Source organism: Erpetoichthys calabaricus, chromosome 1 (assembly GCF_900747795.2).
Source record: "Erpetoichthys calabaricus chromosome 1, fErpCal1.3, whole genome shotgun sequence".
Classification (NCBI taxonomy): Eukaryota; Metazoa; Chordata; class Cladistia; order Polypteriformes; family Polypteridae; genus Erpetoichthys; species Erpetoichthys calabaricus.
This window is the reverse complement of record NC_041394.2, coordinates 34,033,313-34,049,427: the sequence shown is the minus strand read 5'-3', so window position 1 is coordinate 34,049,427 and position 16,115 is coordinate 34,033,313. Positions and strand designations below refer to the sequence as shown.

The following is a 16,115-nucleotide window of genomic DNA, read 5'->3' as shown; positions in this document are numbered from 1 at the left end:
CATGCAGGTTGAAACACAGTCATTAACTCTTTTAGGGCTAATGGTTTTTTTTTGTTTCTTATCTCCCAGGGCTGAATATTTTTCCAAAAACTAACATTTTTTAAAAACGAACACAAAGCAATTGTTTAACATATCAAATCAACAAAAAATATTTACTTTTGACAAATGTTACTGTCTTACATGTTGTATGAGCCTGCATGCTCTATGATTTCACATACATTTTATACAGCAAAGTCCTGCAAAGTCTGATCTTGCACAAAGCAACCAATTTCAGTCATTGCCACATTGCACTCCTTACAATATGTGTTGCTTTGGTGCCTACTTTTCAATTGTCTGTTGCTGCATTTTCTCACATATATTGTTGGTGTGTACTGTAGAGAGACAAGTCACCCATTTGCCATCGTGCCATGCCACTGCCACCAAGTTTTCTGCCCGCATGAAAACCGTATTGTCACCTCTTTTCATCTTCTGAAACTTTATGAACTTTATGCATGGCATTATAGCCTGGCTCACCCCATGGGATTTGCTTCTGTTTATTACAGAAGTGAATAAACCTTTGCAGCAGCACGTACCTATCACCACACTGCATAACCTGTCCAAAGCCACCAGGGGACAAAGCATGTTTGGACCAATGATCCCTGAAGTTATATCACCAGTTCTGTCCCATCTCTATTTGTAATGCCACAGCACGCTTCATCTCGTCTTTTGTTGTGGGTTTCCACTTTGAAAAACAAGAATGCGATGCAACCGCAGGCCGCGATTCAAAAAATTTCTCTGCCTACCTGTTTGTCTCGTCTGACAGTAGCTGAAAAGCAGCATCAGGAGAGACCAGCCTGTAGTAGTTCAACAGCTGGTGATCTGTCGTGTCCAACAGCAAGCCATGCCGTCTTGTGAAGTCCGGTAGCCAGATCGGCTCTCAACGGATCAACGTCTGTGTATTTATCCCATGTGAACCTTGCCGTACATGCATCGGCTGCGCGAAGGCGCTCAACTGGCAGCGGATCAGCTGGCATGGCATTGGCTGGTGTCTGATCAGCTTATGCCAGCTTCTCACTCTCTTGCTCGATCTCCTGATCACTGTCAATAAAATCCGATTCTGAAAAATCAGAGTCCGACTCCGCGATAATGCACAAAACATCGTCTGCCGAGTGTTTTCTTTTCTGCACTCGCTTCGCTCCCTTGTCACATGTCGATGCCATCTTGCCATTGTTTACATTTCGCAACTCACGCACACGCAAGGATTAGTTGCTGAGTCAACGAGTCTAGCATTCCTCCAAGCACAGAGGGAATGCCTGTGACGTGACAGTGAGATTTGTCGCCATTAACAGCTGATTGTCGCCCTCTATCCCTGGATGTCGACTTTTGTCGACATTCGCCCTCAACCCCTTCTTTCGACAAAAATCGACATCCGCTCTTAAAGAGTTAACTGAAACAGAAACAGCTGTGTAGGAGGCTTAAAACTGAGTGAGGAACAGCCAAACTCTGCTACCAAGCTGAGGTTGTGGAAGACAGTTTCATATCATGGCAAGATTGAGCACAGCAACAAGACACAAGGTAGTTATACTGCATCAGCAAGGTCTCTCCCAGACTAAGATTTCAAAGCAGACTGGGGTTTCAAGATGTGCTGTTCAAGCTCTTTTGAAGCACAAAGAAACGGGCAACGTTGAGGATTGTAGACGCAGTGGTCGGCCAAGGAAACTTAGTGCAGCAGATGAAAGACACATCAAGCTTATTACCCTTCGAAATCGGAAGATGTCCAGCAGTGCCATCAGCTCAGAACTGGCAGAAACCAGTGGGACCCAGGTATACCCATCTACTGTCCGGCTGGCCAGAAGTGGTCTTCATGGAAGAGTTGCAGCCAAAAAGCCATACCTCCGACGTGGAAACAAGGCCAAGCGACTCAAGTATGCACGAAAACATAGGAACTGGGGTGCAGAAAAATGGCAGCAGGTGCTCTGGACTAATGAGTCAAAATTTGAAATATTTGGCTGTAGCAGAAAGCAGTTTGTTCGTCGAAGGGCTGGAGAGCAGCCAATAATGCAATACACTATAATTATACAATAATGAGCGTCTGCAGGCAACAGTGAAGCACGGTGGAGGTTCCTTGAACGTTTGGGGCTGCATTTCTGCAAATGGAGTTGGAGATTTGGTCAGGATTAATGGTGTTCTCAATGCTGAGAAATACAGGCAGATACTTATCTATCATGCAATACCATCAGGGAGGTGTATGATTGGCCCCAAATTTATTCTGCAGCAGGAGAACAACCCCAAACATACAGCCAAAGTCATTAAGAACTATCTTCAGCGTAAAGAAGAACAAGAAGTCCTGGAAGTGATGGTATGGCCCCCACAGAGCCCTGATCTCAACATCATCGAGTGTGTCTGGGATTACATGAAGAGACAGAAGGATGAGAGGATGCCTACATCCACAGAAGATCTGTGGTTAGTTCTCCAAGATGTTTGGAACAACCTACCAGCCGAGTTCCTTCAAAATTTGTGTGTAAGTGTACTTAGAAGAATTGATGCTGTTTTGAAGGCAAAGGGTGGTCACACCAAATATTGATTTGATTTAGATTTCTCTTTTGTTCATTCACTGCATTTTGTTTGCAGCAGTTTTTCACATCTGCCTAAAACTTTTGCACAGTACTGTATATATATATATATATATATATATATATATATATATATATATATATATATATATATATACACACACATATACACACACAGTGTATATACATATACACACACAGTGTATATTCATATACATATATATATGCATGCCAGGGACCTAAAAAATATTTCATTGTAATGAAAATTTCATTGTAATGAGATTCTGTATTTGTCACTATAGTGCTTTCTTTAACTTATGTCCAGGCGTTTGCAATCATTTCAATAGCTTCTTTTGTGTTAATTTTAATCTCCTCCTGTCTACAAGTTATGCTGAGGAGAATTTTTCTCAGCATTTCTTTGCGATAATACACTTTCAGGGTGCAAATGATACCCAAACCCAATGGCTGAAGCACTGCTGTGCAATTGGGTGGGAGGAATTCAACGCGAACATTATCTAAATTCAGAAGCATGTTGTGGGCAGCACAGTAATCAATCAGAAGCTGAATCATCTTGTTCATCTTCTTCATATTGTGAGGTTTCTGAACTCTTTTGGGATTCCCCCCCACCCAACGGGAACGCAACGCTGAAGTGCGCCCCGAAGCGCGATTGCCGCATTTGTGTAAGATTATTTGTCCGTTGCTGGGGCAGGGCAACAGCAGGCTCACAGCAGTGCAGTGCGGCACCACAGAAGCCAATCCTAAAAGATCGGGGTCGCGTTATAAGTCCCTGTCTTTACACCCCAAAGCACGAGGCTGAGTCTCAGTACTTTAGCAAAACCAGCTTTCTTCAGCTTGAAACAGGAACAGCATGGTTATTTATTGTAGCTTGATCTGCTACTCTGCTATAACCAGACACAGCAATCAGGCAGGGTTGTGAACAGGTTAGTGACCAAGTAATACTGTGCCTTGCACATTTACAATGTTCCTTGCATTACCATTTGAGATCTTTTCTGTTTGCTTCAGTGCCAAGCCGCATCAGAGCTGTGAGCCTGCTGTTGCCCTGGCAACAGATAAACAGTCTTCCACAGACGCAGTGATCACACTTCGAGACGCTCTCCAGCGTGCTGTCCAGTTGGGGGAGGTCCCAAGAGAGTTTAGAAACCTCACATTTTCTTGAATGAGTGCCGCATTAAAAAGAATGTTGAACAAGCATCACTTAACCACATAAAAACGGCTTTTTGAACGTCTTCAAATGCAGCAGTTCGCATACGTTTGCAACTTGAGATTTTTCATTTTTTTTTGCTCGGTCTTTCAAGAAAGTTGACAGTGTTGATGGCAAAATTCCGAATTCACTGGCAACATCTTTTTTCTTTTTGCTGTTTTCAAATGTTGACGAGCAATGAGCAAAAGGTATCACTGAAAACCACCGAAAACAAAAACTGCAAGCAAAAAAAAAAAAAAAGTATGAGGAAAGTTCAAAGAAAAAAAAAAATTACAATGTTTCTGTTTGGGGATCGTTGTGCACAACTGAGCTGCGACCAGAGAACTAACTGCTCTGTGGATGATTCATTCAGGCATTTCAAGGTCACTTCGTTGTAATGAAAGTATCTGCTGAATGTACTTCGTAGTAACGAGATTTCTATAGACTCATGTCATATGAGGAAACTGTCGGGACCAGAAAAGTACTTCCTTGTAATGAAAATTTCGTTGTAAAGAGATTTTATATATATTATATAAATACAGTGCACCCGGAAAGTATTCACAGTGCATCACTTTTTCCACATTTTGTTATGTTACAGCCTTATTCCAAAATGGATTAGATTCATTTTTTTCCTCAGAATTCTACACACAACACCCCATAATGACAACGTGAAAAATGTTTACTTGAGATTTTTGCAAATTTATTATAAATAAAAAAATTGAGAAAGCACATGTACATAAGTATTCACACACACCTGTCTATATAAGGTCCCACAGTTGACAGTTCATGTCAGAGCACACACCAAGCATGAAGTCAAAGGAATTGTCTGTAGACCTCTGAGACAGGAATGTCTTCAGGCACAAATATGGGGAGGTTTCAGAAAAATTTCTGCTGCTTTGAAAGTCCCAATGAGCACAGTGACCTCCATCATCCATTAGTGGAAGAAGTTCGAAAACACCAGGACTCTTCCTAGAGCTGGCCGGCCATCTAAACTGAGCAATCGGGGGAGAAGGGCCTTAGTCAGGGAGGTGACCAAGAACCCAATGGTCACTCTGTCAGAGCTCCAGAGGTCCTCTGTGGAGAGAGGAGAACCTTCCAGAAGGACAACCATCTCTGCAGCAATCCACCAATCAGGCCTGTATGGTAGGGTGGCCAGACGGAAGCCACTCCTTAGTAAAAGGCACATGGCAGCCCGCCTGGAGTTTGCCAAAAGGCACCTGAAGGACTCTCAGACCACAAGAAACAAAATTCTCTGGTCTGATGAGACAAAGATTGAACTTTTTGGTGTGAATGCCAGGCGTCACGTTTGGAAGAAACCAGACACCGCTCATCACAAGGCCAATACCATCCCTACAGTGAAGCATGGTGGTGGCAGCATCATACTGTGGGGATGTTTTTCAGCGGCAGGGACTGGGAGACTAGTCAGGATAAAGGGAAAGATGACTGCAGCAATGTACAGAGACATCCTGGATGAAAACCTGCTCCAGAGCACTCTTGACCTCAGACTGGGGCGACGGTTCATCTTTCAGCAGGACAATGACCCTAAGCACACAGCCAAGATATCAAAGGAGTGGCTTCAGGACAACTCTGTGAATGTCCTTGAGTGGCCCAGCCAGAGCTCAGACTTAAATCCGATTGAACATCTCTGGAGAAATCTTAAAATGGCTGTGCAGTGACGCTTCCCATCCAACCTGATGGAGCTTGAGAGGTCCTGCAAAGAGGAATGGGCGAAACTGGCCAAGGATAGGTGTGCCAAGCTTGTGGCATCATACTCAAAAAGACTTGAGGCTGTAATTGCTGCCAAAGGTGCATCGACAAAGTATTGAGCAAAGGCTGTGAATACTTATGTACAGTACATGTAATTTCTCAGTTTTTGTTTTGTTTTTTTTTTAAATAAATTTGCAAAAACCTCAAGTAAACTTTTTTTCACGGTCATTATGGGGTGTTGTGTGTAGAATTCTGAGGGAAAAAATTAATCCATTTTGGAATAAGGCTGTAACATAACACAATATGGAAAAAGTGATGTGCTGTGAATACTTTCCGGAAGCACTGTGTGTGTGTGTGTGTGTGTATATATATATATATATATATATATATATATATGAGAGAGGTCAGCTTTAAAATATGGGTATATCCAATACTGATATATCCATCAATTAGTTGCCAAATTATCATTTAAGTAAATTAGTACTGGCATTCACAAAATACAATGCAGGGGGTAAACTTTAATGTGTGGAAGGGTTAAGGGATCCCCCAGTGTAACAACAAATGGGGGGGGGGGGTTATAATCTTGGGGGGATTTCAGCAGAAGGTTTACAAAGAATTTTATACCATGAACTAGCTGTCATATCTTTGCATGTGCACATTCTACATTCATTCTCTGACATTTTCTTCCAGTACCCAAATAATACTGCTTAAAATCAAGACAAAAAAAAACTCAAGCAATTATCTATACTGATGAATTAGTCAATTCCAAGATAATTCAGGATATTTTCATTTAAACAAGCTCTTTAAAGCAGTTTTTGTAACAACCTGCTTTTAAAGTCTGGTTTGTCGGAGAACCACTGTCTTAAGTTTTTACTATTTGCTATTGTAAGATTTAAATTTACCTGATTACTAGGTTAAAAATTACTACTAAAAAGTAATATATCATGGATAAGTCAAATTAGTCTAGTTATATTTTCATCTCTTCTTACAAATGCATGACAATACAAGTTAAATGATCATACTCCATCCAATAGGTAATGTCATTTCCTCTTTAAGTGCACACAGATCTCTTTCTGAACTAACTCCATAATGGAATAAAAGTGGCAATAACGAGAGACTGTTTGTGTGTCTTGCCTTGTTTTCCTTTTTTAATAACAAATACAATTCCTGCAATTGCAAGCTAAATTTCTCCTGCCTCATACTTAAAAGTGCTCTGAGACACAACTTCTGCTCTCTTTTTAACATGTTTTGATGTGGTGCTGTATCATCACCATTGTGAGCCATTTGCAGTGCTTTATCATCACCATTGTGAGCCATTTCCATATGACGTTTTACTCATGACTTTCTCATGTATTACTGTGTCTTCTGAAGTAATTTGTTTACTTGCAGTCACGCAATCATGCATGAGTACATGAGTATGTCAAAGTCTTTCTCAGTATTACCAATACTGTAAAAACACCAGTATGTTTTAAGAACTTTGGTATCAACTTGGTACTGAAAAATTGGTTCTTGTGACAGCCCTACTTTCCACCAGTGTCCCGGACTATGTCATTTGCTATTTAATCATAATTTCGTTTTTGGGGGGATGAGAAACAAAAAAAAAAAAAAACAAAGCTCATGTGAACACAATAAAGTAGGAAAACAAGCCATCACAGGTACTTAACATAGTAGCTGAATGCAGCATAATATGGCAGAGTATGACAGTATCATAATTCAAGCCCACTACAACTCACAACAAGCTATTTCAAAGATGGTAGAGGTAAGAAAGTTTCATACAACAATTATGTTTCAGATACAATGTAAACTACTGGAAAAAAATATTTCAATCATTGGAAGTACAACAGGACTTACCATATCCTTTACTAAAAATATCCTTGGCAGATTTGCCCAAGTCTGAATACGAAGGAGGAACAGCCATTGTGCCTATGGTGTGGAGAGAGAAGAAAAATAATATTTAGAACGGAGATTAAACTTCATGCATAAATTTATTTATTATATCTTGTCACACACAAGATACAAAAAAAATCTTTATTGTGCAGCAAAGACAGCAATTCTTTTTGACAATGTTAACTGACATCTAGAATTGTTTACCAACAAACAAATTAAACACACAACATCTCTATGCATCTTGGCAAAGTTGCATAAAGATGCACCACATAAAACAGTACATACAGAGTTGTGTAAAATGAGTAAATCCTGTAGTGAGACTTCTTGTAAGGATGACAATCACTGCAAATGTACCTGTCACACAGTGACTTTAAAGTAGCAGGTACTTCTTTAATTGTAATTTTTTTGAGCCCTTGTTTATGTCACAGGTTCACTGGTCTCCATTAAACACTCACATTACTATATGCTTCATAAATCTATCAATTGTTGGAAAACGTTTTACAGAAAATGAAAAGATAATTATGACCTTAGACTGACAGCTGAGTGATTACACTCACAATGTTCTGTTCCAGTGCTGCTGGCAAAGCAGCCTCACTAAAAATCTACCAGCAAGCAGTCTATTCTCTTCTAAACCACTGTGTAAATCTTATGTATGATGGAAGAACATACAAAAGTGGTTATATGGTGAACAATTTTAAAGGTGTACCAACCTAATGTTGACATATTCAATTCACAATTCTCTTGTTCAATCTATTTTTCATTATATCTCAAATATGCATTTCATGTTGTATGTAGTCTTCTCCACCACTGCACTCTTGCAGACCATTAAAAAACTTATTTAACATATACCCCACAAGTTACATTATAAAATAAAATAATCAACTTGACTGCATAGCTGTCACCCTATTGCAATTTCAGGTCCTGATGTGCTAAAGTGAAATGAACTCCCTTTCAAACGTCACTACAACGTATTGGCCAACACTGTTAAAACTGTGCTCATTAACAGGATCTGAAAAAGCCATTCACGTCAACTCTCTCTGTTGGGTACAGCACATTAAAAGCAATGTCATTAATAATATGAAAAACAAATTCATCAAAATGAATTAAAATGGAAAAGCGATACGGGGCAAATTTGCAAATTCCACAATTTGCATGACACACTGGTCAATCAGGAGAGCACCATCAGCATATACCTGAATTCTACCACAGTGATTCAGAAGAATGATTTTCGAGGTCTTTTTTTACCAGCTGTCATTTTGTTAAAACATTTTTTATGGTTACAACTATGTCTTTCCTGACATTTTAAGATTTATTTTAATAGATTATTGTCATAATTATTATATTTACTTTTAATTATTTATTTTACTCTTTAGACATGAATGTGTGGTTTTTATGCACAGGTTATTATAGCACTGAAGTGTGCCCTTGGGAGAGCTTAATAATGAATGTATCTATCTATCTTTCATAGGCAGTGCCCAGGCAGGAATTTACTTAGGAGTTGGGAGGCAGCAAGGAAAAGCACTATGCAAATGTCCTGTACATTAAAACTAGTATGTAGGGGATAAAGGGCTGCTTAGCAGGTAACAGTCCCACCAAAGTTTAAATACATAACCCACCTACTCATGTATAAAGTTTCTGGCATGTTAGACCAAAAAAATAGACTGGAAAGTGGTAATTAACTCTATTGGATCTAAAAGTGACAAGACAATATACTGTTGTAGCTGCTGTTCACCCATCCTCCTACTTGCTGTGTTATATACTTCATATTCATGAATTGCGCCTATTTTATCAAAGAATTAAGTACAACTTAAGTGCAGACACTTTCAGTGGATACACTTTAGTTCAAATGGATTACTAGAATATTATGGTGACACAATCAGTTCTCATCGGAGACATTTTTCAAGTATGCTTCAGTTTCACAATCAGTCTTTTGAACTTTGGATCACAACATCTGTGCTGACTAGTCCTTCTTAGTAACAAAAAAATAATAATAATAATAATAATAAACCTCCAAGGACTGCACAGACGTATTATTGGATGCTGCAGCAGCTGAAAGGCAAAATGCTACGTCATTTCATTTCTTAAATTTTACTTTCTCAAATGTTATTCTGCAAGGATATCAACCAGAGTTTCTGAAAGGCCACAATGGCTGAAAATTTTTACTTTAACACATTTCACAATTAATTAGCATAATTAATGCTTGCTTATATTAAATTCTTAGTGCAATTATTCTTATATTTTTTCTTTCCTTTTTTTCTTTCACAGGTTATCTTCAAAATATTTGTACATTGGATCTGATTAGTATTCCTAGCTTTATTCATTTCCAAATATTTTCTAATAAACAGACAAATTATAATAAACACATTGTTTAAATGGGACTGATGCTACTTTGACAAAGATTTCCATGTTGTTTGCACCAAACGGTCAATATGAAGATGGTAAAGAAAAAACAGGGCAATCAATCAGTGTCTGAGTGCCATATTAGAGGAATATAAGAAAACAGTTAAGCATTCTACATCCTGAGTAAATTAAGTAAAATCCTTATGTTGAGAGTTGAAGGCCTGTATGTAGCAGTCTGGGATGAGACATGTCCTAAAATTGATCATTACAAAATAAAGAAGAAACCACCAATCAGTGCATCACTATAAAATAATCATATTACATAAAATATGATAATATGTCCAAGTTCCTTTGAATCATTACAGGGGCACTTGGACAGCATACAGGCTTGAGAAAATTTGTGGCAGATGAAATTTAATGTAAGTAAGCATAAAGTGTCACACAAAGGAAGTAAAAAGGTTTGAATACACAATGGGAGGTCTGAAAATCGAAAGTACGCCTTATGAGAAAGATTTAGGAGTCATGGTGGACTCGAACATTATCAACTGACAGACAGTGTTCAGAAGCCATTAAAAAGGCTAACAGACAGGAATGCTTCCATTAGTTTTTTTATGACCAATACCGATTTCATGTTACTTGATCAGCTGAATTCAGATGCCGATTCCGACTGACAATTTATCCCTTTAAAAAATGTTTTGCATGAACCTCCTGCATAACCAGATGCATAGAGGCCTTATGTCCTAGATTAAAGTGTATTTTTATAATTAAACTATTTAATTATTTAACTATTTTTTATTAACAAAATGAAATTCTTGAGGCTTATTGCTCAGTGACCATAAAAATACTAAAATAAATAAAATTTACTTAAAATACATACTAATAACCTAAGTATAAAAATATTTATCTTTAATACATATGGCATATGCGTCTCATAATTACAAGCTGTCATATTCTTTACTTTTTCTGTAATGTTCCTATCTGAAACAAGGCTTATTAAAAAAAAGTAGTTTTCCACCATTTCTCTAACAGCCGCCAAACTTGCGTAATGGTGTCTATTGTGTCGGGTGCTTGGGATGCCATGTAATATAAAATATTACACACACAATCAATAAATTGGTATTGGCAGTTAAACACTACTTAAAGTGTAAATATACCTCTTATAGGTTTTAATCATTTTTAATCATTAATTGCACTATAGCTGTTTTTTACTGTTAAAGTACAGTTTTACTATATTTATACAGGTGTGTTTTTCTCTTCAGTGAATCAGCCAGACATTCATAATTCTTAAGGTGTAATTATAAATATGGATTACCATTTTAATATTGCAGTACTTGCTTCTTATCAAACCTTGTACTAAAAATAAACAGTTCACATCTTTAAAAAAGCTGCAAATGTATCAAATGTTCATTAAGTCATTTATAAAGAAGAAACAAGACTAACATGCTTAAAAGGTTTATAAGTAAGAGACATTTTGCTGTTAAGCTAACAACACTATTGTTAACTAAGCAGCAATTTCAAGTTCATCTTTATATTTTCTTTTCCCAATTGAAAAGATGAGGCACTTAAAACAAGCTTGTGCTCCAAACTCAGACGGCATCCATTTCAATTAAAGGTCAAAATGAAAAAGTCTGAATTTATTAAAGTAGCTTTTCTTGCTGTTTAACTTCTCCGAATCTTTTCTCAGTTTACTGCTCCACTTTCTTTAATGTAAAGGCTAATAATTCAATCGTCTCTGTTCTCTTGTAAAACAAGCCTTGACTTCATTTGCTTTGTTTACACTACAGAAAGTTCGCTGCAAAAAAAAAAAAAAAAAAAAAAAAAAAAGCACTGCAACTAAATTACCACAAAGCCTTGAACAGCATGGGCTGAAAAGATCTGTTTTTGTGATTAGCCAATTTACCAATCACCAACCATTTTAGATTGGAAGCCCATTGATCGGAACATATCTACTAGCAGAATGCTATTTTAAATAGCACCCTGATGTGTACAATACAAGCCAAGGAGGTTATGCCCAAGCTTTATAACACACTGGTTAGACCTCATCTGAATTACTCTCTGCAGTTTTGGTCTCCAGGATGCAAAAATGACAAAAGTGCTAGAAAAATTCCAGAGAAGAGTGACTAGGCCGATTCCACGGTTACAGGGGATGAGTTATGTGGAAAGATTAAAAGAGCTGAACCTTTTCAGTTTAAGCAAAAGATGATTAAGAGGAGACATGATTGAAGGGTTCAAAAATATGAATGGAAACAGTACAGTGGACAGAGACTTATATTAAAACGACTTCAAGAAGACACAGTTGGAAACCTGATAAAGGTAAATTTTGCAAAAATATTTGGAAGCTTTTCTTCATATGGGAGGACCACACACACATGAAATAAGTTGCCAAGTAGTGTGGTAAACAGCAGGACTTCAAGGACCAAAACTTGACTTGATGTTATTTTGGAAAAATGAAGTGGATAGGACTGGGAGACTTTGTTGGGCTGAATGGCCTGTTCTCCTCCAGATTGTTCTAATGCTCTAATAAGGCCACTGTGTAACAATATAGGGAGGTCATGTTGACTCATTACATTTTTTAGAGCTACATCATGAACACTGATTAGCCAACAAAAAAGAATGTCACTGTAGCCAGAGCCATCAAACTAAACAAGAATGGGAAGCGGAGGCATTGAAAGAAGGTGGTGATCTTCTAGCTGAATATCTACATATGCTAATTACATTAATATGGAATGTAGAATGCATTCCTGTGGAATGGAAATTAACCAACATTGTCCATGTATTCAAAAAGAGCAATAAGATACAATGTGAAAACTACAGGGGAATAAGTCTCATATCAGTGGCTGGGTCAGTATTCAAACAGATCATCCGAGCCCATCTACAACCATTCCATGTAGCTTCCACAAGAGGATAGCAATGTGGCTACAGGCCAGACTAGGCCAGAGCAAGGCTGTACTGATCAGAACTTTTCATTCAGACTGGTGTTGGAAGAGCGCATAAAATGCGGCAAGAAAATCATGGCAGTATTCATCAATCTCAAAAGTGCCTTTGACAGTGTGCATCCAAATCCAAGTGGAAATTACTAAATACAAGGACATTCTTTTCCTTGAAGAATCAAAAGCAAGAGCTCAGGAGCTGTGCAACAACATTAGCAAAAGGGCTGGAAAGCTGGGCCTGCATATCAATGCCAAGACTACCCAATGCAAAACATGGACTAATGATGTAGGCTAGTGTTCTTTAACTTTTTTGGCTACGTGGCCCAGTTGCATAATATTTTGATTTACCCCTCAGAGTTTAGAGTGCTTTGTTATACTTTGATCAGAGAAAGTAGGGTGGAGCTTTCCCCACGGTGTTTTGACCAGATTGATCAATGTATTAACCAACTTTGTGGGATTTTTCCCTTGTGGTTTTTCGAGTGGACGAATCAATGCATATACTAAGGAAGAGCATGGTAGAGGGGAGGTGACCCTCCACATCATTAGAAGGATGCTATCCCTATCAGCAGGCACACCAAAAACTAACAGGGCAAGATTCAAAAGATTTCCAAAGGTCTAAAGCTGGGGCCCCATTCACTGAGCTTTCTGATAACAGAGATAAAAACTACATTGATTAGTGGACAGAAGCAGAGGTGACAATTAATTTTTTTTAGTAGAATAACTGTGGCTTTTCTTGTGGATTAATTTCTATGAGGAACTTAAAATACTCATAATACTCATACTTAAAAATGAAGTTATACCATACTTGTCATCGCCAACTAAAATACAGAAAGTAGATTATTTTTTAAGTTATAACTGGTAAGGACTATATGGAGTTGGATTGTCAAAAGCATCAAAATATCTTTAAGTATTGATTGCATCATTTTTAACATTGTTTCAATAATCATATTTTATTGTATTGCTTCTACAGCCTACATTATGAATGCACTTCCAGCTTGGGCATGGCAAAAGTTGCAACCCTGTTTCCACCCCGTCACAGGTGTTAATAAGATAGCAACTTTAGCAGTGCCAGAGCCTTCACCAGCAAGCTTAACTGACAAAGAGTGCACCCAGAGAGGCGTCTGGAAATACTTTGGTAGGTAGGTACCTTATTTTTAAATTTCAAAACCATTTTTTCAGAATAAGCCTGCAAACTGTGCATTTATAGGAGGGATGTGTTCATTTTTCTACAGATTAAAATGTTTTTTGTAGTTAGTTAAATGTTTAATGCTTTAAGACTGGAGTATGCATTTATTTTACCTTTGGGCCAGCTTTATTATTTGCTGTTCATTCAGGGTCACCAGTCACCATGAAGTGTACCTCCATAGTGCACTATTTTCTATTATTCTATTATGTGTGATTTTACAATTATATTTCCATCACATTTACTAGATAGATAGATAGATAGATAGATAGATAGATAGATAGATAGATAGATAGATAGATAGATAGATAGATAGATAGATAGATAGATAGATAGATAGATAGATAGATAGATAGATAGATAGTCAGTCCCAAGGGGAAATTCACATACTCCAGCAGCAGCATATTGATAAAAAAAAAAAACACTATTAAATTAAACACTGATAAAAATGCAGGTATAACAGACAATAACTTTGTATAATGTTAACGTTTACCCCCCGAGTGGAATTGAACAGTTGCATAGTGTGGAGGAGGAATGATCTCCTCAGTCTGTCAGTGGAGCAGGACAGTTACAGCAGTCTGTCGCTGAAGCTGCTCCTCTGTCCAGAGATGATACTGTTCAGTGGATGCAGTGGATTCTCCATGATTGACAGGAGCCTGTTCAGTGTCCATTGCTCTGCCACGGATGTCAAACTGTCCAGCTCCATGCCTACAATAGAGCCTGCCTTCCTCACCAGTTTGTCCAGGCGTGAGGCGTCCCTCTTCTTTATGCTGCCTCCCTAGCACACCACTGCGTAGAAGAGGGCGCTCGCCACAACCGTCTGATAGAACATCTGCAGCATCTTATTGCAGATGTTGAGACGCCAGCCGACTATACTTCCTGAGAAGTTTATAAGAACTTTACTATTATCCTTTTAGAAAAAATAGCACTACTTGAAGCATTTGCATTTAATGGATAAAATGTCTTATTTATTTTCATCAATTTCAATTTATTTTTATTGAGTTGCATTATATACTGTAACTAGCCAACCTGCGGCGTAACATATGCCGCATAATTATGTATTGATGGGTGAACACTTGCTGAACAACACAGTTGTCCAAATGGGGAGGGTTTGTGGATACCACTGTGAGTGAATGAAAAGATGGACCTCTGGAGAGAGCAACATACAATTGTCCGTGACTGAAAGCGGGATCGTCTGTGACGATGGAGGCCACGCTGGTGAAAGTTACTTCATCGGTAGGGATAAGTTTCAGCACTTGTTCATTAAGGTGTAGCGAGTCTTCGTTGTTGACGCTTAATATAGCTTGCGTACTGAGTTGTTCCGGAGTCACAGTTGAGAAACACTTTTTTAATGTCTTTTAAGCACAGGGAAAAAAATTAACATGTGAAACATCCATAATGTAATAAGCCACCAAGAAAAGTAACATTGCAACAATGCACGCTACGATCCGATCGCTGTAAACAGAAGTGAAAACAAAATCGAGGCTGGTGCATTCTTTAACTGCCTTGTAGCACAGTGGTAGTGTTGCTGTTTTGCAGTAAGGAGACTGTGGAAAATTTTGGGTTCGCTTCCCGGTTTCTCCCTGTGTGGATAGCGCTTTGAATACTGAAAACACCGGTATATCAATGTAATGAAGTATTATTATTCTTATGCGTCCAGCGCTCTCTCTCTCTCGCGCGCGCGTGTGCGTGTGTGCGTGTGTGTGTGTGTGTGTGTGTGTGTGTGTGTGTGTGTGTGTCGCTCGCTCTCTCTCGCTCGCTGCACGTGTTCCTGCAGGCATACCAGTAAGTGAATGAAAAGATGGAACTATGGAGAGAGCAACATACAGCTGTCCGTGACTGAAAACTGGTTTTGGCAGATACATGCACATCTTTTTGAAAGTTTGGCCCTGTGCCTTATCAATTGTCATCGCAAAGGCAAATCTAACAGGAAATTGTCTTCGTGTTAAAATAAAAGGCAAATTATCCGCAACAAACAAACTGTTTTACACGCCGCATAATCACACCGCTTTTTTATTGTTTTTTAAACAGAGGGAACAAATGAACATTTGCAAAATCCGTAACGCCGCTTTCAGGAAGTACAATGCACACGCGTTTAATTTGTCAGCCACTTTTTGCCAGCCATCTTTTCTGGTTTGGGCTGCTTTTGCAGTGTTACCGCTTGTGCATATTAAATCTTGAAATCCTTCGAGTAACTGATTAACTAACTAACACCCACCCACCCAGCTTGTGAGAAAAAAATGTGCCCGTTCTTTCATCATTTTGTTGCAGCCTATCAAAGACTTGCTGATCATGTTTTCTGGACTCAATATACA

The 16,115-nt window shown here is 38.4% G+C and overlaps 1 protein-coding gene across 1 annotated transcript in view; it reads right to left on the bottom strand.

Annotated features, from left to right (window-relative positions):
- vdac3 (voltage-dependent anion channel 3) overlaps positions 1–16,115 on the bottom strand; it is a 50,955-nt gene that overhangs the window by 24,125 nt on the left and 10,715 nt on the right. Inside the window, exon 2 of the mRNA XM_028797561.2 lies at positions 7,312–7,383. Coding sequence (XP_028653394.1) covers positions 7,312–7,378 — 67 coding nt within the window. The 5' untranslated portion in view covers positions 7,379–7,383. The remainder of the gene's footprint in view (positions 1–7,311; positions 7,384–16,115) is intronic.